Source organism: Leuciscus leuciscus (assembly GCF_965113295.1).
Source record: "Leuciscus leuciscus genome assembly, chromosome: 24".
Classification (NCBI taxonomy): Eukaryota; Metazoa; Chordata; class Actinopteri; order Cypriniformes; family Leuciscidae; genus Leuciscus; species Leuciscus leuciscus.
In genome coordinates, this window is record NC_138723.1 from 4,224,775 (window position 1) to 4,252,480 (window position 27,706).

Here is a 27,706-nt window from a genome sequence, read left to right on the forward strand (position 1 = left end):
TTTGACAAGACGATATTGTTTGACTTCCGTGTTGTTATTCGTATCACTGCTGACATGTCTGACAAATTTGCTGTGTTCCTTTGTTTACTGGGAGGATTTTGCTTCATTTCATGGAAACACTCGTTAATTGGTAACACGTTATCATGATTATCATTATTCTGGCAATAATTATTTTGATTTTTGAAGTAGAAAACCTTGAGTTACATGATGCTGTCTTTCACTTTAGCAGAGCAAAAACAAATGGCTCCAAAGTCACCATTCAAATGTCTTTTCTTGAAAGACTTGAAAAAGTCTTCAACTTGTAATCGATACAAAATGTAATCAATGAAATTGAATTAATTTGATCACTTATTTAGATACCTTTTCGATGTTTAAACATGTATGAAGTCCTATGGCAAATTTGGAATGCCAGTTTTTGTGAAACTAGCTTGTGTTAACGTTGCTGCAGTTGTAAAGTGATCCATGGCTGCTGAGATCTGACTTGATGTGTGTGTTACAGGTGTTACAGATGCTCTGACAGCTGTCTGATGTGTGTGTTACAGGTGTTACACATGCTCTGACAGCTGTCTGATGTGTGTGTTACAGGTGTTACACATGCTCTGACAGCTGTTTGATGTGTGTGTAACAGGTGTTACAGATGCTCTGACAGCTGTCTGATGTGTGTGTTACAGGTGTTACAGATGCTCTGACAGCTGTCTGATGTGTGTGTTACAGGTGTTACACATGCTCTGACAGCTGTTTGATGTGTGTGTAACAGGTGTTACAGATGCTCTGACAGCTGTCTGATGTGTGTGTGTTACAGGTGTTACACATGCTCTGACAGCTGTCTGATGTGTGTGTTACAGGTGTTACAGATGCTCTGACAGCTGTCTGATGTGTGTGTGTGTGTGTGTGTGTGTGTGTGTGTGTGTGTGTGTGTGTGTGTGTGTGTGTGTGTGTGTGTGTGTGTGTGTGTGTGTGTGTGTGTTACAGGTGTTACAGATGCTCTGACAGCTGTCTGATGTGTGTGTGTTACAGGTGTTACAGATGCTCTGACAGCTGTCTGATGTGTGTGTTACAGGTGTTACACATGCTCTGACAGCTGTCTGATGTTTGTGTTACAGGTGTTACAGATGCTCTGACAGCTGTCTGATGTGTGTGTTACAGGTGTTACACATGCTCTGACAGCTGTCTGATGTGTGTGTTACAGGTGTTACACATGCTCTGACATCTGTCTGATGTGTGTGTTACAGGTGTTACACATGCTCTGACAGCTGTTTGATGTGTGTGTAACAGGTGTTACAGATGCTCTGACAGCTGTCTGATGTGTGTGTTACAGATGCTCTGACAGCTGTCTGATGTGTGTGTGTTACAGGTGTTACAGATGCTCTGACAGCTGTCTGATGTGTGTGTTACAGGTGTTACACATGCTCTGACTGCTGTCTGATGTGTGTGTTACAGGTGTTACAGATGCTCTGACATCTGTCTGATGTGTGTGTTACAGGTGTTACACATGCTCTGACAGCTGTTTGATGTGTGTGTAACAGGTGTTACAGATGCTCTGACAGCTGTCTGATGTGTGTGTTACAGGTGTTACAGCTGTCTGATGTGTGTGTTACAGGTGTTACAGATGCTCTGACATCTGTCTGATGTGTGTGTTACAGGTGTTACAGATGCTCTGACAGCTGTCTGATGTGTGTGTTACAGGTGTTACAGATGCTCTGACAGCTGTCTGATGTGTGTCTTACAGGTGTTACAGATGCTCTGACAGCTGTCTGATGTGTGTCTTACAGGTGTTACAGATGCTCTGACAGCTGTCTGATGTGTGTCTTACAGGTGTTACAGATGCTCTGACAGCTGTCTGATGTGTGTGTTACAGGCGTTACACATGCTCTGACAGCTGTTTGATGTGTGTGTTACAGGTGTTACAGATGCTCTGACAGCTGTCTGATGTGTGTGTTACAGGTGTTACAGATGCTGACAGCTGTCTGATGTGTGTGTTACAGGTGTTACAGATGCTCTGACATCTGTCTGATGTGTGTGTTACAGGTGTTACACATGCTCTGACAGCTGTCTGATGTGTGTGTTACAGGTGTTACAGATGCTCTGACATCTGTCTGATGTGTGTGTTACAGGTGTTACACATGCTCTGACAGCTGTCTGATGTGTGTGTTACAGGTGTTACAGATGCTCTGACATCTGTCTGATGTGTGTGTTACAGGTGTTACACATGCTCTGACAGCTGTTTGATGTGTGTGTAACAGGTGTTACAGATGCTCTGACAGCTGTCTGATGTGTGTGTTACAGGTGTTACAGATGCTCTGACAGCTGTCTGATGTGTGTGTTACAGGTGTTACAGATGCTCTGACAGCTGTCTGATGTGTGTGTTACAGGTGTTACACATGCTCTGACAGCTGTCTGACGTGTGTGTGTTACAGGTGTTACAGATGCTCTGACAGCTGTCTGATGTGTGTCTTACAGGTGTTACAGATGCTGACAGCTGTCTGATGTGTGTGTTACACATGCCCTAACAGCTGTTTGATGTGTGTGTTACAGATGCTCTGACAGCTGTCTGATGTGTGTTACAGGTGTTACAGATGCTGACAGCTGTCTGATGTGTGTGTTACATAGGGGTGTAACGATACACAAAACTGACGGTTCGGTACGTCCCACGGTTTTGACGTCTCGGTTCGGTTCGGTTCGGTTCATTTAGGTGGAGTGGGGGGTTTAGAAAGCTAAAATTGTTTTTGTTTTTAAACAGATAATTTAATTAACAAATTGTGTCCTTGTCTTTAAATTAATTCAATTACAAGTAAACGTTTCGCAAGGATAAAACTAATTATCTGCTAATGCTGTAAACTATATAGGAGCCCTTACTTGCACATTACTATAACATTAAAGCTTAACAACAGAGCCAAGACTTTTAGCCTAAATTCAGTTGCTATTTATTTTTAGATATAATAATAATCAACACTCAAGTAACAAATTGTATGAAAACATGTAAACTGCACATAAGGCAGTTTTTACATTAACATATGTTTTTACTCTAATTTATTATTGAAATATAATAATTTACACAGTTGCTGTCATTTTCATGACAGATATTTTAAACATACATAAAATAATCAAGATGTCATTAACAGGTTAAGTAAAATATAATATATAGGCTAATATAGTGCATTTATTTAGTGAAAGAGTTCATTTCCTTAGCAAACCAACAAGCTGTGGACACTGAATGACTTGCCTGAGGTAAATAAAGCTATGTGAAAAAAGAAGCGTTTTATTGACATATTTCCGCTGTTGAAACACTGACTGAGCGATTACACGAGTTATGATGCCTTTCAGTAAGTATACTGTATCTTTCAACATACCTTCAGGTGTCCATTCATGTTTATTCTGTAACTGAGGAAGAGAATCGCGTTTACTCGCGCTCCGCGCTGCCGCTTGAAATGAGGAGCCTAGTACGGTGATCTGTCACGCCACATCAAAGAGCGCCAAAACGACATTTAATGTTTGAATTTCGTCATCAAATAGACAGAATTTGAAAGATTACACCTTGCTTATTATCGAATGTAACAAAACACTGAGCTTATTGCGATTAAATGTGGTTAATGGTGGTTAGGCAACGCTGTATTCGTTGTGTACACATAATGAGGTCCAATGAGCCGGGACAGCAGGGGGCGGGGCAGCAGGGGGCGGGGCGGGCGTGTTCGGTACGCCATGAGAGTATCGCGATTCGTATCGTGGGTGGTGTATCGCGGTTTTTTGGTTCGGTTCGAATATCGTTACACCCCTAGTGTTACAGGTGTTACACATGCTCTAACAGCTGTTTGATGTGTGTGTTACAGATGCTCTGACAGCTGTCTGATGTGTTACAGATGCTCTGACAGCTGTCTGATGTGTGTGTTACAGGTGTTACAGATGCTCTGACAGCTGTTTAATGTTTGTGTTACAGGTGTTACAGATGCGCTAAAGCTGGCTGGACGTGGGATCATATTCCTGGGCATCTGCACATGGCTGATTTACATGTTACCGAGGCTGAAATCTTTCTTCTTTCCAGTATGTCAAGAGCTCCCAGACAGTACGACCATTTTTATTATTGTTCAATTGTGTAGTTGTGTATTTGGTGTAACTGTAATGGCTTATTTTTATGATTGAAGTTACAGTCTGTTATCTTGCAGGCCCACTGCAAGAATCCGACAGACTGAGACAAGAGGAAGTTAGAAGAGTTCAACAACATCAACACAATGACAAGGTTCAGCACAACATCTCTGCCTTTAAAAGCTAAGAAATGTTCCACTGTAAGTCAGTAAATATGTTATGAATATATTCTAACCAGAAATATGCTGTTTCTCATATCATGAAGATGTCTGACTACTCTGAAAGAGTGTTAAAGCCGAGACAGAACTCGTTTCTCCAGCAGAGAATGGAGCGTCACTATAGCATGACAGGAGAGACCTGGAGACTGACCCAGGGGTTTCCAGTCGGGGTGAGCAAACTCAAACTCATTATCACTTCTGCCACATGCAGCAGGACGGGAAATGTGTTATTCTGTTTGGTTTTACAATTAAAAATAAGTCAAGTCACCTTTATTTCTGTAGCGCATTATACAATACAGACTATACCATCAGCTTTACAGTGATAAACAGGAAAATAATGATCAGTGATGCAAACAGAGTTCAGTTCTGCTGTAAAGAGCTCTAAAAGACAATAGAGTCAGTTCAGTGTTGATTCAGTTCAGTTCAATAAAGGTGTAAAGATCATCAATTATAAAAATGAGTTCAATTCATGAATAAAACAGCTATTCAGATATTTAGATTGAATTAAATAGCAACAATAAAAATATCTAGCTAGTTTAGCAGATTATCTTAAAAGTCCACAGATCTCGCCCTCAGTTCATACTGCTGATAACACTTTCCCAGATGAGCGGATGTGATGAGATCTGCTTCCTGTTTGTTCATGTGGTGATCAGCATAAAGCCTATTAATAGTAATCAGGGCTGACTACAAATAGAGCATTTCTATCATGACACTGGTAACAGAAACACTGCACTGGTTCCAGTAGGAGTCAGTCTGAGTCTGAGAAAGGAGTGTTTAATCCTGCTCCTGTCCCAGTCCAGCACACCTCAACCCGCTAGTCAAGCTCTTACTAAGACGCAACATACAATATTACAATACTGCTTAGTTGGGGACATTTAATATTCAACAATATTACTGATCTGCCTGCATTGACACCATTATATGAGAACTGAACTGAGCTGGATGATGACATCACTGTTTTCTCCAGAACGGCTATATATATATATATATAACTGAATTAATAACTTTTTTACAACAAAAATGAACCATCACTTACTTAAGCTGGACTATGACGCTATTTTCTTCTAGAAACAAACTTTGTAGCATTATTTTCCTGTTATCTCTGTAAAGCTGCTTTGAAACACTCAGTATTGTAAAAGCGCTGTATAAATAAAGCTGACTTGACTGAGAGAGCATGAGAGAGCACGTTTAATAGCATGCTGTGGTTCAGGGAGAAGAGGATCAGGAGTGTCTGGATGTCGGTGTAGACGAGAGCCCTAACCAGGGAGCCAGGAGGAGACGGACGCTGCTGCAGACTGTGACTCCAGATCCGGCTCGAGCACAGCCGCCCAAGCAGAAGAAGGTGGGAAACACTGCACTTGTGTGTGTGATGCTCTAAAGCCCTTAAGCACAGGCATACATGTAGGTAGGACTTTCAGAAACTTACATGGGCCTGTGTGGAAGAAATGTGTTTTTTGTAACACTTTACAATATGGTTAATTAATTAACATTAGTTAAAGTTACAATGTGTCATTTGTTTCGCCGCTAGGGGTCGCTAACCTCTTACAGTAACACAGGCGTATGTTGATGACGCATGAGCGGAATTATGGATCTTGTTCGTCATGCTGATGGATCTAATAATGTTTATGGATGAGTGAATACACTGATGTGTTTAGCATGACTGTGATATGAAGCAGGGCGCGAGTGCTAATGAGAGACAGATCTCAGCGCCACACGCGAGTCCCGCGGGTATAAAGCAATGAGGACATTTCATTCTACAGAACACACACACACACACACACACACACACACACACACACACACACACACACACACACACACACACACACACACACACACACACACACACACACAGGGCAGTTAATGTGACGAATTACACGTGTGAGGAAACGCACTGCTGTTTCACCTGGTCTACACTATCCTATGTTTCACAGTTTAGTGTGCTAATGTAAGTACACAACTGACAGACATATATAACACTGTGCAAGTGGTTTTTGCAACAAAATTCATACATATTGTACCTTTAACTACATTAGTTAGCATGAACTATTAATGAACACTTATATAGCATTTATTCATCTTTGTTAATGTTAATTTCAACATTTACTAATGCCTTATTAAATTCTTATCATTAGTTAATGCACTGTGAACTAACATGAACAGCTTTATTTGTGTTAACAAAGACTTAAATACAGTAACAAATGTACTGCGCATGGTTAGATTATGTTAGTTAATAAATTAACTAATGAACCTTATTGTAAAGCGTCACCATGTTTTTTCTTTCCATCAAAGGTCCTAGTTTTGCCCGACGAGCCGCCCGAGGACGCTGAGGGGGTGAGTGGACCAACATGTGACCCAGAGGAGTAGAAACAACATGATAACTGGCACTTTCTCCTGTGAACTGGTGTTCTCTGTTACATCTCTGCTCTGTGATGCTCTGACAGGTCGTGAGAATCGCTCTAAGATGTCCCAGCAGAAGAACCATCCACCGGCGCTTCCTCAAAAGCTGGAGCTCGACGGTGAGTCCTCCCTCATTCCTGTCCTCTGCTCTGACTAGATGATACTCACTTCTCCTGATCTCTAGCTTCTCCTGGACTGGATGATGAAGTCCGGCTATCCTCCTGCTCTCTACACGCTGTGCTCGTCCTTCCCGAGGGAACGCCTGCGCACGGCTGAGGGCCTGAGCCTGGAGGAGGCAGGGGTTCTCACACACACACTGCTGCATGTGGAGGAGAACAGCACCTAACAGCACTTCTGCTGCTCACACACTTACAGGACTTGAGATGCATTTCATTGTAACTCTTGTATAGTCAGTTAATGTTCAAGAGGTCAAAGAGGGACTATTGTACAGCTGATTTTGCGCTTCCAATGGTGTATGGATGAATCTTAGTTATCCTGATCTTAGTTTTTCCTATAATACATGAGCAATCCTGTCCAGATACAATGTTTATTAAATCAGCGAACAAAAAAGGGCAGTGAAACAAATGTTACCTTGCCGTATAAATACATTATTTTCTTTGATATTATGAGACTTTTAAGAGTAGTTTTCATACTAAGCTGCAGATTGTTACACTCGTCTTGTTTTATCTAGTATCTGAATGTTCATACACTAAAAAGTTTGAGGTTCATACAATTTTGACTATCTTTGATTAAAAAATGCAGGTGAAAAAATTTTTCTTTGTAATCTTTCTCCAAAATGTATTAACTTGCCCAACTCTGAGACAACCTTTGCTTGTTTTTTTAGCTAACGTCACAAGACTATTAACAGTCGTCTGTGTTTAGTCGTGGGCCGCTGTTGTAGATGCTGCAGCCTTTCTAAAAACACAAACACGTGGTTATATATTTACATAATGGTTATGGCAAGGCTAGAACTGAAGCGTCGCCTTTGGGATGTGAAGTGACAGTGACTTTGACCTTCAACCCCAGGGGAACCAAAGAATCAGACCAAAGCACTACAAAGTGATGAAATGTTTGCTTGCAAAAGTCTATTTTCTCAGAATACATGGATATTCCAGACCATCTGTGAATGGAGAAAGAGTGTGTAGTTTCAAAGCTTGAACAATGACCTGCATCATTCCAGTACAGAAAACAAAAACACTTCATGATCCAGGCAATCCTTGCCGGAAACTACAATATTTTTTTTTTACAAAAATGGTTTTACTGTCAATAAAGACGACAATCCTCAATCCTCAATAAAAGCACTACTAGTGTGTGGTTTTGGAGTAGCTTGCGATTAAAAGTACTTTATTAGTTCAAATACACCAAAGAAGAGGCTATCACTTATTAACAAATACACAGAAGACAGGAAACACAAAAGAAAAGAAAATGGTAAGATAAAGTCCATGTACACTTGTGTGTGTGTGTGTGTGTTCACTCCCAGAACGGAAGAGGCACGTCCTTCGGTTTCGACATTCCTTCCCGAAAGGATTTATTTTCTGTGTGTGTGTGTGTGTGTGTTGTTTTTTTGGGTGAATACAGGAGGAAAGAATGTCAGCTTGTGCACTTGTATAAAATGTTACCGTATTTCACATGCCTGGCATTGCCATGTTTTTTCCAGTGATACTGTAAGAGAGAAAGCTAGTCAACTTGCTTGTTTTTTTAACGATTCAAGAACGAAGGGAACATCTCTATTCATTGTATACAGCAGGCAATTTGCACTATATGCTAAAACGAGACACTTTGTAGCAGTACTGAGACAGAGCGATCGGATTTGGGCATTAAATGCTTGTATGGCACATTTGGTCCGTGTTAGTGTTGTGTCAGAACATCTCCCCCATGATATATACACACTGTGTGAATAGATGTATGCGTGTGTGTGTGTGGAATTGTCCTCATGTTTGGTGTTGCGTCCGGTCTCTGGCGCTGGCTTATAGGAAGTAGTCGGGGGTGCGGCGGGTGACGTGGGGCTCTCCGCGTCGAGGAGCGGGGTCGAACTGAAGACTGAGGGGGACAGAGGAAAACACAGCTCATGAAAACCTGTCACATTTCACTCCCAAACCTCAACAAGAAAGAAATGAAATGTTGCATAAGAATGAAGCATGTGTGAAAATGAAGCATCATTTTAGGATTTTTATTTTTTTGCCATTGTGACATTTTAATAGCAATTAAACATTTCTGTAATATAGTATTTTTAATTCCCACTATTCTCAATGGAGATTGTCATTAATGAGTCATTATTGCAAGTCATTCTTTCCTACTTTCTCCTTTTATTATTCAGCGAGACGTTTGTAGGCTGATTTCCCTGAAGTGTCCAACACTGGTGCTATGAAAACATTGCTCCGTTTGTTTGAACTTCTCAACACAGCAACACTAGCTCAACCAATGACAGGGCTTCGGGCCGGTTCTACTGAACCAATGGCAGATGGGGAAGTGTTCAGAGAACCAGCTTCAATCATTTTACTTGCAGTTTGTCAACAATTACAGAATGAGAATGAGAATTTTGCAGCAATATGGTTTAAGTATCTCTATTATACTATTTTAAAGGCTCCTAATGTAGTTTTGGAGTCTCCTACAATATGCTGACATACAAAAAATACTTTCATTCTCTCATAATATACATTGCAGCATCAGCTCGTCGATCAACGGTTGGATCAAGGATTTAGTATCATTTAACCCTTTCTGAAAGCCTCTGCTCGGGCAGACGGCCCGGTCTGCTGTGATTGGTCGAACGCTTACAGCACGTGTCAGAAACTCATTACTATATCTGAGTTTCAGCTCTGGATCTTCTTCAGCACTTGATGCACAATGATGCGAACCGTAACACAGGGTATCTGCACAATTTTTAAAGTCAAATTTAAGGCTTTTTAAGACCTGAAGAAATCAAAATTAATACCGTACATTAGGGGTGCGCAATACTGACAAAAATATGTCTAGATATTTTCAAAGTTTTGTTGATAATAATTAAATTATATTTTACTGATTGTATTTTTGTACTGGTACCCTGGCTGGTTTAGGCCTGTTGTTGACAGAAGACTCACGAAGATATTCATATTCAGTGGTCAGTTCACAGTAGTGACCGAAATTAACATTTTTATTAAGGGGCAATATTTGCCACCTTAAATTGATTTCCAGGGGCATTTTCACCTAGATATGGACATTGTTTCTAAACGTATTTAGAGGTATGCATCACGTTTTATGTCAAATTCTAACATTCAAATTAAATTATATTAGAATAACACAGTACCAATGTCAAAATAAATCATTAAATTAAAATCCATCCTTGCAGTGCAGAGGTGACACAGAAGCAGCATCAAAACTGGCATTAGCCTACTAGATTTACACTTCATTTACAATTGCATAAATAAACCTATTCAATATTTAAATATGAAATGATTTATAATTTTAACGTTTTAATTAAAGGATACTTTAAATATGAAACTAAAACCACCAGTAGGTGGCGGCAAGTCACTGTCTTAAGCGAGTTGTTGGAGTAATTTATTCAACAAACGGCTGATTCATTCAGAAAAACAAGTGATTGATCATTGAATCGTTAAAATGATTCGTTCAAAACGCGGATTTCAGTAAAAAAATAAATAAAATAAAATCACTGCTGTCTGTTGAACTACGGCTTCATTATGAAATTCTCGTTGGCGATATAGTGAAAATTGACAATATTGTGTCCAAAAAGTAACTCACAATGTTAACTTTGTTAATTTAACTGTTCTATAAAATAAATAGCACATTTGCAATTGTGCACAGGAAAACGGCACTCTTAATCATATGATATTCTAATATAACAACATAATATGATATAAATATAAGACAAAAACTCATTTGGGGACATCTATAACTGCACTGACACATCACGCAGTGAAAGGCAAGCATGAGAGACAAACGCGATGTCAGCTCGCACTCGCAGTGCCTCGTACATAGTTAAAACAATGATTACAATTATCATCATAGTTCATAGACAATATCGCACACTCCTAACCACAAAGAATGAACTTACAATTGAACTGACATTTACTCGTTTTCTTCTCTCCTCTGGCGTGCAGGAGACAGACGTAGGCTAATATACTGCCGTAAGTGACGCGAATTGTCACGTGAACAAGCAAATCCACCAAGATAGAATTAAAATAATACGTAGGGCTACGCTAATTAGATAGTTTTAATTTCGAAAGCATTTAGATAAGTCGAAGTCAAAGTGTCATCTAAAATTTAAGACCTTTCATAAGTAAAAATAAGACATTTTTTTTTTAAAAATTGTATTTTTAAGACTTATGGCCTTAAATAAAAAATATCTAATTTAAGACCTTTTAAGACTTTTTAAGGATCCGCGGAGACCCTGTAACAATGGCGTCAGTTTTACCATCTGAATTTCAGCAGAAGTGGATTCTCAACACGTTGCTTTCAGACACAACTACAGTGTTTGTTCATGGACAGCCAATGAAGACCACCGGTGGGATTATGCAGATGTGTTAAACACACACAGACGAGCTACGGATGCCAGACTGGAATCACTGATGACCAGTTTCAGCCGTTCACAATCACTTGTAGGAGACAATAACTTTATGCGTCATTCACTTTGATCTTCAAAACGTTGCCGACGTTACTAGGACTGTAATCTCCCAGTCGATTATTTGGTCGATACGTTCTGGCTCGACCAAAATTCTGATTGGTCGATTTTTTGTCGCGTTCATTTCATCAGTTTTGCCGCGTTCTTTTGATCAGGTGGAAAGTACTAATTGCTAATGGGGGTGTTTTCAGAGCACCGCTGTTTCACAGGTAACAGTTTGTCTTCAGAACACCCCCTTTGCTTTCACTTCTTTTGGATTAGCCCAACCCACCGGAGAAGAGAGACAGATTGAAGAAAGTAGGCTACTAGAAGGTTTGCTGAATATTGTTACTTAATCTGTTTGTTTAATAAATATTTGTATTTTATTAAAGTGGACGTGCCTTTTGTGTTTAAGAATAAAAGCTTTAAGTTAATAGTCTATTCGTGTCTCAGCCGCGAAGCTGAGCTCCTATGTTCATGCGAGCTTCCCAGAGCGGCTGCACAGAGCGGCTGAAATGATAGTGTCTGTCAGTTATTATAATACATATGACAAAAACAATTGTCTAAATTGTGTTGCATATTCCTCAAAAGTTCTTGAGATGATATCACTAGTTGACAACAGTACTATTTTCGGAAATCATAAGCTCTGATATTGCGCAGGTGCACGTGATGCAGCGCTGTCAGAGCCCACAGACTCGTGTGTCAGACTCATTTCAGTGCAAAATAATTAGGTCAAAAACGATTTAATATACTGCAAATAGCCTACTAGTTTTTTATGTTTATTTATAATTCATTTAGGCGGACAACAAGGCTACCAAGTACTGTGCACAGCTCATTACTTTAACGTTTTTTTTCCCGAACGTAATTTTTAGTCGAAAATTTCAGGACTTCAGTCGACCAAGATTTTCTTTGGTTGATTACAGCCCTAGACGTTACATTCACAGATAACTATTACACGCAACATGAACGTTAATATCTGAAAAGGGCGTAATAGTGCACTTCAATAGCCACAATATGAAGATAATGAAATAGAAACAGGCTTCATTTTCATTCTTTAAGTAAAACAACTGAAATATGGTTCAGACATGTTCTTGACATCACACTTTATATGAGGACATATTTGAAAGATTATCATAATAAGTGTAACTTACAACGAGTATTTAAGAGTATCATCCAGCTCCATAATGGCTGCCTGGTTCCCACAGCGATAGCAGTAGTTCGGCGCGCTGAAGATCGTGACAACGTTCCTGTCATGACACCAGTTGTACCCCTGGGGGAAAACAAGCTGTTTTATCTGATCTGTTATTGCAGTGAAGGGTTGTGAGGAGCTGAAGTGTGTATCTCACCTCCATGACCAGCTGATGGGCGCGGGACACCAGCGTCAGGCCGTTAGCGTGGTTGAAGGTCTCGGAAATGTCCTGTCCAAAGGTGTAACCCGCTCCTCGAGGAGAGATTCCCCAGCCACCACGATCATCAGGGTCCGACCACAGCAGGTCACACATGGGGCCCTGGAACACAAACACACACACTGACTTACAGCCAATCCCCAGCGAGAGCCTTCATGAGAACCTGTGTTGTACATGTGCCATATATCTTAAAGACTTTAATTAGTCTCGATATTCACAAGTACAGCTGGTGTCTTGGTTTCTTCATCTGAAGAGCTGAAGCTGAAGAGACGCTTCTACAGGTCTGGGCAGTAAAGAGTTCAGCTCAACATGACTCTGGTCTTGATAAGGGCAGACGAAAGCCCATAATGCACTGCAGGTGAGGCTGAATGAGCGTCTGCAGCTGAACACAATGGCCTGAGCTAGGGGTGTCACAATATACCGGTGTTGACGATAATCGTGATATTCAAAGCATGAAATATCGACATCGTGTTAATTTAGAGTGTGACAATATACCGGTATTGGCGATAACCACAATGTTTAAAATGAATAGGACTCTTATGATAACATGACACGTAAATACTCCAGCGCCAGTACCTGGCTGACCTCTCAGGTGGCAGTATTGCACCCGCTGACACAGGTCTGTCAAATAAGAAGACGACGCAGCGCTCGTCCGCGCAGCTAGAGTGGAACACTCTGTCCACACCCGAAAAAAGTAAGCTCGCCAGTATTAAGAACAGAGTTCTTCGGCTTCAAAGAAAACAGCACCTTAAAGGTGGTCGCACACCGGACGAGAAGCGCAGCGCCACGTCTTTAAAATTCGAACACATTCTCTATGAGTGTAACGTACACACACCGGCGGCCGCGACTCCCAGCAACGGCTCAGGACCATGTTCAAAATCCTGCCGCGACACAGAACGTCATTTACATCGTTTTATATTAAATTTACATTATATTTGTCTCAAATCATCGTAAATGATATACATTTAATTTTACATTAATTTACAGAAATCAGCTGCTTGAATGAAAATAGCTGATGTTATCGGATTTTCAGGTGATATTCTCAATTCATTCAGTTAACGGAAGCTCTGAGGTAAAGTGTTCAGATCACAGACTCAGCAACTATTATTTAATTGTACAGTGTAATTATAACATAGTACAGACATTATCTCAATTCCATAATGTCCTTAAACAATGATATTGCTGGCCATAAACTGAGACGCGCGTGCGTGTGCGATACCTCGAGTTGTCATAGACGCGACGCGGCTCCGGCTATTATTTTACTAGTCATGGAATGGGAAACGTGACATTAACTGTTAACAGGGGGTTTCTGTGTTCATATATAAATAAAGGGTGATTATTAAAATTAAGAACCCGTTTTCTTTACTCATCTTATTTTTGTATTTGTATTTGCACTTGCTATCTGCATGACTTTATTGGCGCCGGTGCAACAATAGGTTTAAGAGCTTTTCAGTTCTTCAGGAAACCTTCAGACAGTGTTTTGCTTCAGTTTGAAACCAGATAAACTTCACATGCTTGTCTTCCTTCACAAGAATTTGCCATAGATTGAGTACGCAAGAAGTAAAAAATGCATGTGCCTTGTCTATCAGTATCCTTATGTTTGTTGGGTAAAAAAGAAAAACTATATAAACAAAGTAAAAATGTGAATTTTTACTTTGTAAAATTCAAATTAATAAACCCCCCCCCCAATAGATTCTATAGATATCGCGATATATCGATATCGTGAATTCTTTTGGCCACAATAACCGTGGTGTGAAAAATCTAACATCGTGACAGCCCTAGCCTGAGCATTTCAGTTATGACGACACGTGTGCCGCTATTTAAAATCAGAACTAGCGCAGTGAATGATTATGCAGAGTTTTTGTTTCTGATGAACTGGCCATACGCGTTGGTAAAATAGTCTGATCTGAGACGCAGCACAAGCACTCGTTTCGCTCGTGATCTGACGGAGACGCAGCACAAGCGTTCGTTTCGCTCAGGATCTGACGGAGACGCAGCACAAGCGTTCGTTTCGCTCAGGATCTGACGGAGACGCAGCACAAGCGTTCGTTTCGCTCGGGATCTGACGGAGACGCAGCACAAGCGTTCGTTTCGCTCAGGATCTGACGGAGACGCAGCACAAGCGTTCGTTTCGCTCGGGATCTGACGGAGACGCAGCACAAGCGCTCGTTTCGCTCAGGATCTGACGGAGACGCAGCACAAGCGCTCGTTTCGCTCGGGATCTGACGGAGATGCAGCACAAGCGTTCGTTTCGCTCAGGATCTGACGGAGACGCAGCACAAGCGTTCGTTTCGCTCAGGATCTGACGGAGACGCAGCACAAGCGTTCGTTTCGCTCAGGATCTGACGGAGACGCAGCACAAGCGTTCGTTTCGCTCAGGATCTGACGGAGACGCAGCACAAGCGTTCGTTTCGCTCAGGATCTGACGGAGACGCAGCACAAGCGTTCGTTTCGCTCGGGATCTGACGGAGACGCAGTACAAGCGTTCGTTTCGCTCGGAATCTGATGGAGACGCAGTACAAGCGTTCGTTTCGCTCGGGATCTGACGGAGACGCAGTACAAGCGTTCGTTTCGCTCGGGATCTGACGGAGACGCAGTACAAGCGTTCGTTTCGCTCGGGATCTGACGGAGACGCAGTACAAGCGTTCGTTTCGCTCGGGATCTGGACGCAGCACAAGCGTTCGTTTCGCTCGGGATCTGACGGAGACGCAGCACAAGCGTTCGTTTCGCTCGGGATCTGACGGAGACGCAGCACAAGCGTTCGTTTCGCTCGGGATCTGACGGAGACGCAGCACAAGCGTTCTTTTCGCTCAGGATCTGACGGAGACGCAGCACAAGCGCTCGTTTCGCTCGGGATCTGACGGAGACGCAGCACAAGCGTTCGTTTCGCTCGGGATCTGACGGAGACGCAGCACAAGCGCTCGTTTCTCTCGGGATCTGGCGGAGACGCAGCACAAGCGTTCGTTTCGCTCGGGATCTGACGGAGACGCAGCACAAGCGTTCGTTTCGCTCGGGACCTGACGGAGACGCAGCACAAGCACTCGTTTCGCTCGGGATCTGACGGAGACGCAGCACAAGCGCTCGTTTCGCTCGGGATCTGACGGAGACGCAGCACAAGCGTTCGTTTCGCTCGGGATCTGACGGAGACGCAGCACAAGCGTTCGTTTCGCTCGGGATCTGACGGAGACGCAGCACAAGCGTTCGTTTCGCTCAGGATCTGACGGAGACGCAGCACAAGCGCTCGTTTCTCTCGGGATCTGACGGAGACGCAGCACAAGCGTTCGTTTCGCTCGGGATCTGACGGAGACGCAGCACAAGCGTTCGTTTCGCTCGGGACCTGACGGAGACGCAGCACAAGCGTTCGTTTCGCTCGGGATCTGACGGAGACGCAGCACAAGCGTTCGTTTCGCTCGGGATCTGACGGAGACGCAGCACAAGCGTTCGTTTCGCTCGGGATCTGACGGAGACGCAGTACAAGCGTTCGTTTCGCTCGGGATCTGACGGAGACGCAGTACAAGCGTTCGTTTCGCTCGGGATCTGACGGAGACGCAGTACAAGCGTTCGTTTCGCTCGGGATCTGGACGCAGCACAAGCGTTCGTTTCGCTCGGGATCTGACGGAGACGCAGCACAAGCGTTCGTTTCGCTCGGGATCTGACGGAGACGCAGCACAAGCGTTCGTTTCGCTCGGGATCTGACGGAGACGCAGTACAAGCGTTCGTTTCCCTCAGGATCTGACGGAGATGCAGCACAAGCGCTCGTTTCGCTCGGGATCTGATGGAGACGCAGCACAAGCGTTCGTTTCGCTCGGGATCTGACGGAGACGCAGCACAAGCGCTCGTTTCGCTCGGGATCTGACGGAGACGCAGCACAAGCGCTCGTTTCCTGTCTTCTACTTCCTTCTCTGAGTATCTTCAGATGTGATCCTGAACGAGCTCATCTGATCCAGTGCTTTTGCTCTCACAACCTGTGAGTTTGGACAGGCTAGATACACCAATCTACGGCTACACCACATTTATTCAAATAGAAAATTATTTTTATTTTATTTTATATTACTCTTGTAATATTTCACTGTAAAACACTAAGTATTTTAAAATAATTTATAATAATAATAATATTATTTATGGTCGTCTTAATTTTCAAACGTTAAACCACAGAACATTTATTTTCACAGGAAGCCCACAGATGTGTGAAGATGGTTGTGTTCCCAGACGCAACAAAGTCAGAAAGTTGCCAGTGTTTCTACGACAGACAGACAGGTTTGATTAAAGCCCAGTTTGCCAGCAGTGAATTAAAGCCCTTTAAAAAAAAAGTCTTTCTTCTCCCACTGTTGACTCAACTAGAGGATATGTGCCAAATCATCATGGCAACGGCAGAGCAGTCGAGATACATTTCACTTTTACACTAATGCTGCAAACACTTAAAGTCAGTGTAAAGGCAATGCAGAGATCTGTTTCTAAACACATTATAAATGTTAGAAACGTATTGCAGAAAAAAACATTACAAAGACTTTGAACTAGTTCTGAATTGTGGAGTTAGACCGTTAAACTGTTTTTCACCACCTCGTGGCCTGAAATCGTGGCTTGATGACGCACTGTGGTTCACCCACTAAATCGTAAGTTACTGTCATTACCATTAGTTACTGCAGCCTACAGTTTGCTAGCTAGCTATCGTCACGTAAATGCATATTACCTGGTTAATAGCACATTTTTCTGTGGTGTGACAAACTGTTTAATATTGCTTTACACAGACTTTAAGGAAACATCGATTCCTTTCAGTGAGTGATATTTCTTCAAGCGGTTCTTAGCTCATGTTTTTCTCTCCTCTCTCTCTGATAAACCTCAGAGATTGCTGCAACTCTCTTTACTCTGGCACGTCCACATCCTCCATCGCTCGTCTCCAATTACTGCAAAATGCCGCTGCAAAATTCCTCAAAGGCAAACGCAAACTCGATCACGTTACTCCAATTTTAAAACCTCTACATTGGTTACATGTGCATTTTAGAATTGAGTTTAAAATTCTTTATGTTTTTAAAACCTTAAATAGTCTGGCACTGAGCTATCTGTCTGAGCTACTCTACACAATCCCACACGAAATCTGAGGTCTGGTGATCAGAGACTCCTCTGTCATCTCCTCTATGCTCTAATGGAGATCTGGAGGTCGAGCCTGTGCTGCTGAATCGTCTCTTAAAACACTTTTTTTCCCTTGGCATTCAATTGAGTGTGAGCTTCTGTCATGAATGTGTTTCTCAGTTGTTTGTGTTGCTCAGCACTGTTGGGTCCCAGTGAGCGCTGGGTCACAGGTGTTTAGGGGGTGTTTGTTCCACCTGAGGCTCATTTGGGGTGAGCTACGACGACTGCGCCTGATATTTTGTTGCTTTTCATTACATTTATTTGTTTGCATCCATTCTAGACCTTAAGCTTACACTCCTCCTTAATGCACGCCTTCACTACTGACTTCCATTATTGCTGATTATTGTATCTTTTGTAATTATGTTTATTACGTTGAATAAATGTATTCTTTCACTACTTGCACGTCCGTGTGGCCTCTCGTTCACGTTACAATCTTGAGCCGGTTGTAACAAGCACAAGATGTGCTATATAAATAAAACAAAATTGAAACCAGTAGTGTGTGTTTGTACTGACCTCATGCGGCACCTCCTGCAGACGATCCAGCGCACGAATGTGATCCAGCGTGTCTATGGATGGAGAGAGACCACCGTGCAGGCAGAAGATCTGACAGAGAGAGAGAGTTACACGAGTTATCAGCGGCCGTCAGCAGGAGTCAGAGACGTGATGTCAGTTCTGGTGTTATGGTTATAATGTGTGTTTGTCAGAAGCGGAGGATCCCTCACCTGCCCATCCACCAGGGCTGTGAGCGGGAGGTAGTCAAAGAGGTCTGTGAAGTACTTCCAGACGTTTGCGTTGCCGTATTTCCTCAAGCACTCGTCATAGAAGCCGTACACCTGTGTGATCTGCCTGCTCTCGTGGTTTCCTCGCAATATCGTGATGCGTTCTGGGTAGCGAACCTACAAACGCAGTAAACATCAAGTGTCAAGAAGTCTGAAATGTTTGCAAGACCATCATAGCAAATGTAGTAAATGTACCTTTAGTGCAACAAGCAGTGAGACCGTTTCCACTGAGTAATATCCTCTGTCCACATAGTCGCCCATGAACAGGTAGTTGGTGTCAGGTGACTTCCCACCGATTCTGAAGAGCTCCATGAGGTCGTGAAACTGGCCGTGCACATCTCCACACACTGTGACGGGGCAGCGCACCTCCTGCACATTCGACTCCTTCGTGAGGATCTCTTTAGCCTGTGGGTGTGAGAACAGGACAGCACATCAACACAGGATCTCGTGTGTAAAACTTCCCGTAGAAGTGTGCATACGCACAAGACTTTTCAGATTTATAAAACCATGCATAAGCCAGAACCAGTGCAATATCCCCCTTATAAAACCCAGTCAGTGGAGGATTGTGCGCACATGCGTCTCCTCCCCGAAATAACTATATAAGGAGCTCACAGCGCCTCGTTTCACTACACACAACGTCATCTGCACATCATTTCCATATGCATATTCCCCATCTACGAGATACCAAGTTTAACGGTCCAAGACATTAGGAAAATATGAGATACGGACGCCATTTTGACGCCATTTTGCAATAACATTACATTAATAAAACTTTCGTATACTATATCAAAATATCAATTAAAAGCCATCTAAAATACTCATTTTATTCTCATTCTTTACCACTGACCAAATAATAGCTTTTATTGTTTAAATCGTATCAAATATATTACTTTGCAGTGAAAATATAATTGTCTGACTCAAAAACATTCTAAAAAACATGCAAATCTTACCGTTTCTTTCAAATTCTATCCTTCAAATACACTGGTATCTTCCCTAACGTAGATCACAGGAAGCGTATCATTAGGCTACAGTCTGTCTGCGCACGACATCATCAGCAGTGGGTGTAACTGTGCCATCGGACCCGTGCAAACCGGCCAACGGACCCAACCAATCCAGCAGCGACCTGCCGTAACAGAGTCGAGCGCGCATCATTTACTGTTCTCGCGGGGAATATTCTCAGAACACGAGTTCTGCAATTCAGAGGAAGCATAACGCGCCGACTAGCTCTCTTCTCTGTCAGTGAAGCGTAGCGTCCCACAGGAAGAGTGTTCAACAGCAGTGCATCCACTACAGAGGTTTCTAAACTCATCAGATTTTTTGTTTAACTTCTGGATAATGACTTCATTAATGGAGTTAAGCACTCAAATTACATAAAGCGCCTTTATCAGTATATTAGATCCGTGCATTCAGTCTTAAAGGGACAGCAGCCTAATAAACCTGTGTCAATGTGAATCAAACAAAAGAGAAAATCACTCACTGCTCTAAAATAAGTATAGTGAGATGCATTAACTGTTGTAGTTCGTCCACATGTGTGCATGAAACAGACGCTCAACCAGTCAAACTGCCCCATAGCAGCAGTCGGTCAAACATCACGGTTTCAGTCAATGATTTCGACCCTTCAAAACCATTTCAGCCTGAACATGTTTGGCAGCCTAAACTAGGTGAAGTGAAAGCATTCGGTGCGTGCCGAGCCTGGGCTACCCTCCAGCACACCTGAGCAGAACATGTACAAAGCCACAAAGATCCAGCCTTATCCCACACAACGGCAGCACCAAGCCTGCTTTAGACGATGTTGAGCATTTATTAACGGCGTCTGATAATGCGAGAGGCTCTACTCCTCTCATGCAGTGCGCTGAACCAACAGTACACCCGTTATCAGGACATGAACTCGCTCGTGCTTTTGTTAAGAGGCCAGGCAAGGGCCACTCAAACCATCATCAGAAAATGTAAAAGAAATCTAGTTTGATATTATAAATTCATGCTCCCATATCTCTCTGACACATCCCCTGTCTAACGCTGACCACGCTGAAAATCCTCAAGACCAACAGCAGCTCTCAAACGTGCAGAGATATGAAATATTAAAGCCACCACATCAGTGCTCATCTGATGGACGTGCATGTCTGTGCATCTGTATCGCTGTGAAAGCAAATCAATATCTGCGAGAGAACAACCCCCGTCACCATGGAGACCGATGAGAGAGAGAGTGTGGATGAGAGAGAGAGTGTGAGTGAGAGAGAGAGCGTGAGAGAGTTAGAGAGAGTGTGAGTGAGAGAGAGAGCGTGAGAGAGAGAGAGAGAGAGAGAGAGAGAGAGAGAGAGAGAGAGAGAGAGAGAGAGAGAGAGAGAGAGAGAGAGAGAGAGAGAGAGAGAGAGAGAGAGAGAGAGAGACACACCGACCTTTGGTCCCATTTCTACTCAGTCCAGCAGGGACACCACAGCACATGATCACAAGGGCAGATTTGGACATGCTCGAGGGCTCAACACTAGTACTGCTATTACTGCATACCTTCTTAAAAACTACACACAACACAAAAGGCATCATGTTTTGAAGACACATCGACTCAAACTCAAAGAAAAAAGCTTTTCTCTGCTCTTCCTGAAGAGCATTATGGGTAACACGTCATCTCCTGACAGTTATGAAAACACCTCTTTGTGTTTCAGGATTAAGCAATACCTCAATATTGCTTCATGTCACAATGTGGAAGGTATGTTAAACGTTCTGTCAGGATCAGATCTTCTACTAGAATAATGGCAACTAACAAATGCTCTTCATATATAACATTAATGATGGTGACCTCAATATTATTAATAACCAGTAACTCTTTTATAACAGCAACAGGGCTTTCTTTGCCACACTACAGGACACAGTTACTCGCTGTGTGTAACAACGCTCTTCAGCCACAACTAAACTCACAATATAGCACTAAATCTCATTCTTTATTGCCTAAATGAAAACCCTTAGACACCGTAAAGGACTCCAGATAAAGCCTTGCTACGTTTGACCCAGAAACACATGGAAACATATGGAAACTAGGGCTGTAAGAATTACTCGATTAAAAAAAAATCCTCGATTGCAATTTCCCCGTGTCGAGTAACCGGCAAAATACCGGAAGTGGTGCATTCCAAATACGAGAATCCATGAACCGCATTATTACACCGTTTTCTAAGCCTACGCGATCTATTTAAAACCATAGGGCTGGGCGATAAAACGATAATTATCGCGATATAATTTCTCGATAAAACGATATCAAGAGTTCGACAAATGTTCGATAATGTTTATGCGCCAAAAGCGGAACGAAACTCATTTGAACCGCGCAGAACACAGACCATTTATCCGCTCGCCTCAAAGTCCAAACGGCAGCGCGAGCGCGAACCAAGCGGGAAGGAAGTCGACCGGAAGTTGAAGCTGGCCGCGTGCCACCATCTTGTAGCAGAACTTCACCTGCTGTTAGCATCCCATTGACTCCCATTCATTTTGGCGTCACTTTGACAGCGAATAACTTTACATCTGAGGCGTTTGAAGACTCCATTTGTCCATTATTTATTTCTAAAGAAACACGACAATGTATAAAATGCTCCATTACCTTGTAGCTTCCGTTATGGCCCTGTAAAAACAGTTTTTGTAAAAGTAGGCTAACGCGTCATAACCACGCGACCCTCTGTCGCACAGTAGAGAGATTACCGTATGGACAGGAGGAGGAGCTCACGGGCAATCGGGGGGACGTGGAGGCAAAATGACAAAATAATTAATCAGAATACCTAGCAAAAGTTTCTCCTGCTCCTAGCTCATGGACACCTCCTACTCACGATCTCCGTCTCTGCAAGATTCGGAAGGGAATGATTCAGATTTCTCATGCCACAGCCACTAGAAGACAGATGGGTTGCTCACGTCACATCTACGTCGTCAAGCTCAGTTTGAGTCTGCGCGTCAGGAACGGAAGTCCTAAAAAAAAAATCGCTGAAAATGGGCTTCACTTGCCTCAATTGAGTTCCAATGAGATGACTCTGTCCATTTCTTATACTGTCTATGGCGCGAACTCACTAGAGCAGATGCGTTTACTCTGATCGCTCTCGTCACGAGATCCAGTGAGAAGCGCTTGAGTTCAGCGAAGAACACAATGTCTCCGTGATTTAAACCAGTTTAAAGGCAGATGAAACAGGAGAAACACTGTGCGCAACGATACAGTCTGAAGGCTTTTCCGTCTACAAATTCCCATAATTTACCATGGATTTACTGTAACGTTAGCCTAGTAATATTAACTGCACCATGAAATGTGGGATATACATATTGAATTGTATTATATTAATGTAGACAATGTATTAAAGGACTAATGGAATATAATTGCAGTATTTCAGTATTTAATAATGTATTTAGGCTACTGTTTTTCATACAAATACCTTAGAAACCATAAAGTTAGATTTTGCCATGATAGTGAGGTGCTACAGGGTATGCCTGGTTTTATCTGTGGTTATGATCTAAATGCATGAAACTGGATGACCAATGGTTAATTTTAATAAAACTCAAACTGTCAGAATATTACATTTGACCAAATAAAAATTAGCACATGCAGAAACTAAGAAATAATTTTTTCTATTAAGATATTTATTTTGTTAAGGAAGAAATGTTTGAATGTTCTACCTCAGGTTTGTGAAATTTTCACCAGTTTGGCAAGTGTTTTTCATGATATCTTCTGACAATAAAGAGTAGTTTAAAACCACAGTTAACGCTCTGGTTTCTACAACTTTCACTTAAGAGCAAAAATTTGCCTTTAAACTTGAAAGAAATAATGATTTGACATTTATCGTGATAATTATCGATATCGACTGATATAAAAAAATTATTGTGATAATTTGTTTGGGCCATATCGCCCAGCCCTAATTTACAATCATAATATATATAGCATAGTGCTATCATGAAATCACAAAGGCTGTGATTCAGCTAAAAATATGCGCTGGTTTTTTATTTTTTATTTTTTCACAGTCTGAAGCACAACGCTTCATTTATTTACATGCGTGCAGATTGTGTTGAAAGTAGGCTACCTCAGCTCCGTTCACAGCAAACTCTGCTCCGCACATAGGCACCTACTCAGTCGCTACATGTCCTGTTTGTTTAGGTTTCCAATAATGTTCAGTTGGGAACGCAAAACTTCTGATGCGCGTTTCATAGTTGCACTACGTAAGGGTTAATGCCCGACGAGGGGTCCATTGTCAGGTATTAATGTGAGGTTGCCTCCGCCGAAGTCCATTAATACCTGACAATGGACACCTCGAAGGGCATTAACCCGCTTATACCATGGTCACTTGCCAAATAACACATTTTTAAAACATTAGTTTATATTTTAATTAGTTTTACAATTGAAATCTAAAGTTTTTACAAACAATAACTTGGTTTCCCTGGTTACGCCTGACGGTTTATTTAGCAACCGGAGATATTTATAGTCCGCTCAGCCCGTAGAAGCCTTCAGTTTACTGCCTGTTGCTATGGTTACTCACAGCTGATGTAGCCAGCGCATTTATTTATTAATTTCGAACGGTAAACAGTTTCACCAGAACTCCTTTACTAGGTGTCCTCAATCACTTTTTAATGGACACCGTGCAGCCAATCAGAATCGAGTATTCACCCAGACCATGGTATAACATTTATGCGTGTCAGCGTCTCAGGTTTCTCAAACTCCATATCTCTGCGTGCTGTGAGTGTGTGGCTTATATCGTTAATCTGCACACAGTGTGCTCAATTTCACAATTCGTAACGCAACTAATTTGTAATATCTTTCTGAAATATATGCGAATTGTTGTTCATCGCGATTTCAAACTAGAAGTTTAACCCTTGCACTGAGTTTGCATGTTTTGATGTGCACATGTTCTTGTTCAAGAAATTACTGCAACTGTTGCATGTCTATCGTACTGAAGTGACCAAATATTAAAGATTAAGTTGACATTTGAATTAAATTTTGTTTGGCCATGATATTAAACAAGGATTTGATCATATCTTAGTGTAACCAGGATGTTGGCGCTCTCTGCGGACATTTCTTTTTACATAATGTACAATGTTTATATTGTTTTATATCATTTATTTTACATGAAGTATTTTAACAGCGTTGTTCAATAGAACCCATATGATTACTGTGATACTTTATTTGAACAAATAATTATTGCTTGTTATAATATATTTAGGTAACACTTAACAATAAGGTTCATTAGTTAACATTAGTTAATGTATTAACCAACATGAACTAACAATGAACAATACATTTGTAACTGTATTTATTAATCTTTGTTAATTAATGTTAGTTTCATTTTTTGTTCATGTTAGTTCACAGTACGATAATGTTAACATACGACCTTTGATTTTAATAATGTATTAGTAAATGTTGAAATTAATATTAACTAAGATTAATAAATGCTGTAGAAGTGTTGTTCATTCTTAATATGTTAACTAAGGTAGTTAACTAATGTTAACTAATGAACCATATTGTAAAGTGCTACCTATTTGTATTTTTAAGTAATTTTAAAGGCTGTTGTTCACTTGGATCTATTTTTATTACCACAATTTATCCGATTACTCGATTAATCGATGGAATAATCAGTAGAATACTCGATTACTAAAATAATCGATAGCTACAGCCCTAATGGAAACACATGGCTGTCTGAGCCACCGGAACGGCTTTATTTTCTAATTTTAATGGCAAGATTGCACTTTGTTACTCCTGTATTATTAACACCTTCAGTGACATCAAACAGAAACTGCACACATTTTCTTTGGATCATTTCAGGAGAGTCCAGATCCACAGAGTGAACATGCTGACGTCAGCCAGATGTGAGGTAACATCTGTGTCACATGTACACAACAGTGGTGAGTGTAAACACACGCAGCTCGAGTGTGTGTGCTGGAGGTCACCGTTCAACCACACACACTCCAGTTCACACTGTAGAGACGGCACATGATGACAAACGCATATAAAAAACACTGGCATGAATAACTCGGGCAACTAAACGGCACGCATGAATGAGAATATTGTATATATCAATATTGACGTGTGTCGACTGTGGTGTTACATCAGTCAAATGATGCTATAACAACTTACACTATCACATCACAATCTTTTTAATGTAGACAGTGACAAAAAAAAAAAACATGCAAATCAGGAGCATCATATGGAGAGGTCCTCGACACGGTTGGGTCAGCAATATGACATTTTACACCGCCCAAATCATTCAGCCATTACAGATTTAGTGTACGCAACACTGTACGTGTGTTTAAGGACTTACTGCGAACTTTAAAAACAATCAAAACAAAGTATTCATACTTCGCCACTATTCAGAATATAGACTAATATGTAAAAAGTAGCCTAATTTTCATCAGCTAAAAATGTATATCATCCTCCGAAACAAGAAAAAAAAAGATTTTTGAATTTAGTATTTCATGCTTTAAATATTTGAGATATTCACGTCATTGTTCATTGTTTAGAGCATAAGGGACACGTGAAAAAAAACTTTTTGCAAATATATTGTATTCATATGTTCTGCTATTCCTCTGTGGAGACAACAGGACTTGTTTAAAAACTAAAAAGACATGAAATGACAAAAACAATGGGATTTTTTCCCATCCACCAATACATTTTTAGGTTTCAGGGTTTTTTTAACCAAAATTTGTATAAAGATTATTCTCAACTTTGTTATGAAATATAGTAGATTTAATTGATTTACTTTATGCAATATGTGGGTAAAATGGCCATAAATGGGTTACAATGCATCTATGACCTGTATCTAATCTGCATAATATTAATGTATTCTTGGGGTATAATAATGGGGAGTTATAATGGGCAACATTTCCATAATAATAGTTAATATTTCATAGGAATATTGATCTATAATTTCACTTGTTGTGTCTCTACACTGGACATTCACAGTATGAAATCAAGTCATATTTGATTAGAAGAAACACCATAACACTTTCCTGAGATGTTGATTTATGACAAAGCAATTTGAAAATTTGTCAAATGATAAAATAGAATCATATTTCCATAAGAGTGCTACATTTGATCACTAAATGAACGTCAGTCACGTTTAAAGACCGAGCAGAAGTTGTCCTGGTGAAACCTCTGAACATTTGGTGTCTCTGAAAAGCCCTGAATCTGCTCTTTACAGGACATGCAGACTCAGAGCTGGCATGTGTGCTGTCAGAGAAGTACACTACAATATAGAGTCCACTACAGAGGACACGAGTCTAGTCCTGGCTCCCGGGAGGAGATATCAGTGTGTGCAAATCACATTCCTTGTATCTAAAATTGTGTAAAGAATCTTGATATAATAATGATGTATACCTTTTATTTGACTAGATATGTTGTATCTAGTAATGCTAGACGTTACGTTTCATAGTATGGTTTATGTTTATTAAAAGCTAATGATGTATGAAACTCGAGCTTTTCTTTACCTTCTCGCAGAGTGTTCGCACTTGGTTCTCGCTCAGCTGTTTGCACTCGTTCAGCTGCTCGACCCACTGGTCTAACTCTTTCGTGAAGGTTTTATCATCCATTCTGCGGTGTTTCTCACGGATTCTGCGGTGACCGAATCAGCAGTGAGTGCGCGCGCACTGAACACTGCCACACTCACGCGCGGGCCGACGCACGAGCACCAAACACTGCTGTTCGACTCGGCTCTCAGCTCATTAAACACCTAATGCGTGTCACCGGTGGTTTTATATCTAGGGTTGACGGTAACGGATTTCTGTCTTTGGACGGTCTCCGCGATCTGTCGGTAATTATGTTCCGTTGACTCGTCGCGCTTCCGACCTTCCTCCTAAACGCGCTGTGTAATGGCCGCCGCCCGTGACGTCATCAGAAAGGCATGCAGTGCCCGGGACGCTCTGCTGCCCCCAGTGGCCAGGAAGACGCGGGGAAATAGATTCGTGCTCACATGTTCAATGAAGGTTTATACTATAGGCTGTACATTTTTAATCAGTTATTCAATGCATGCTGTTTACAACGAGTAAGTGGGAAACCTATTAGACAACACAAGCATCTCTGTGCCTAACAATGCATAATGTAGGCAATATGTTCTGCAATAAAACAAAAGTAGTTACCCCTCAAATGACATTTCT

General features: G+C 41.5%; 2 protein-coding genes across 3 annotated transcripts; one reads left to right on the forward strand and one right to left on the reverse strand.

The window, feature by feature from the left end:
* Positions 1-8,024, forward strand: ubxn8 (UBX domain protein 8). Of its 2 annotated transcripts, none has more exons than XM_082157364.1 (8): positions 1-130; positions 3,935-4,038; positions 4,161-4,234; positions 4,346-4,468; positions 5,509-5,640; positions 6,591-6,632; positions 6,743-6,817; positions 6,883-8,024. In XM_082157364.1, exons 1-8 carry the CDS (start codon positions 111-113, stop codon positions 7,042-7,044), a joined length of 732 nt encoding a protein of 243 aa, XP_082013490.1. In that variant the 5' UTR covers positions 1-110; the 3' UTR covers positions 7,045-8,024. The 2 variants fall into 2 exon arrangements, with proteins under 2 accessions (XP_082013490.1, XP_082013489.1); XM_082157363.1 differs by having other exon boundaries at positions 3-130; positions 3,935-4,060.
* ppp2cb (protein phosphatase 2, catalytic subunit, beta isozyme) lies at positions 8,011-27,431 on the reverse strand. Its single transcript, XM_082157362.1, has 7 exons — positions 27,041-27,431; positions 18,803-19,012; positions 18,551-18,724; positions 18,342-18,431; positions 12,639-12,800; positions 12,444-12,562; positions 8,011-8,738 (listed from the first exon to the last, which is right to left on the reverse strand). Exons 1-7 carry the CDS (start codon positions 27,140-27,142, stop codon positions 8,666-8,668), a joined length of 930 nt encoding a protein of 309 aa, XP_082013488.1. The 5' UTR covers positions 27,143-27,431; the 3' UTR covers positions 8,011-8,665.
* Positions 27,432-27,706: the final 275 nt, after the last annotated feature.

Excerpts from the sequence above, each read along its gene's own strand:
- ubxn8 (XM_082157363.1), top strand. The coding sequence starts at position 55 with ATGTCTGACAAATTTGCTGTGTTCCTTTGTTTACTGGGAGGATTTTGC. Across the intron at positions 6,633-6,742 it reads CGCCCGAGGACGCTGAGGGG|GTCGTGAGAATCGCTCTAAG; the intron begins GTGAGTGGACCA and ends ATGCTCTGACAG. Across the intron at positions 6,818-6,882 it reads TCAAAAGCTGGAGCTCGACG|CTTCTCCTGGACTGGATGAT; the intron begins GTGAGTCCTCCC and ends CCTGATCTCTAG.
- ppp2cb (XM_082157362.1), bottom strand. The coding sequence starts at position 27,142 with ATGGATGATAAAACCTTCACGAAAGAGTTAGACCAGTGGGTCGAGCAG. Across the intron at positions 18,432-18,550 it reads CAGCCCTGGTGGATGGGCAG|ATCTTCTGCCTGCACGGTGG; the intron begins GTGAGGGATCCT and ends TCTCTCTGTCAG. Across the intron at positions 12,563-12,638 it reads CCCATCAGCTGGTCATGGAG|GGGTACAACTGGTGTCATGA; the intron begins GTGAGATACACA and ends GTTTTCCCCCAG.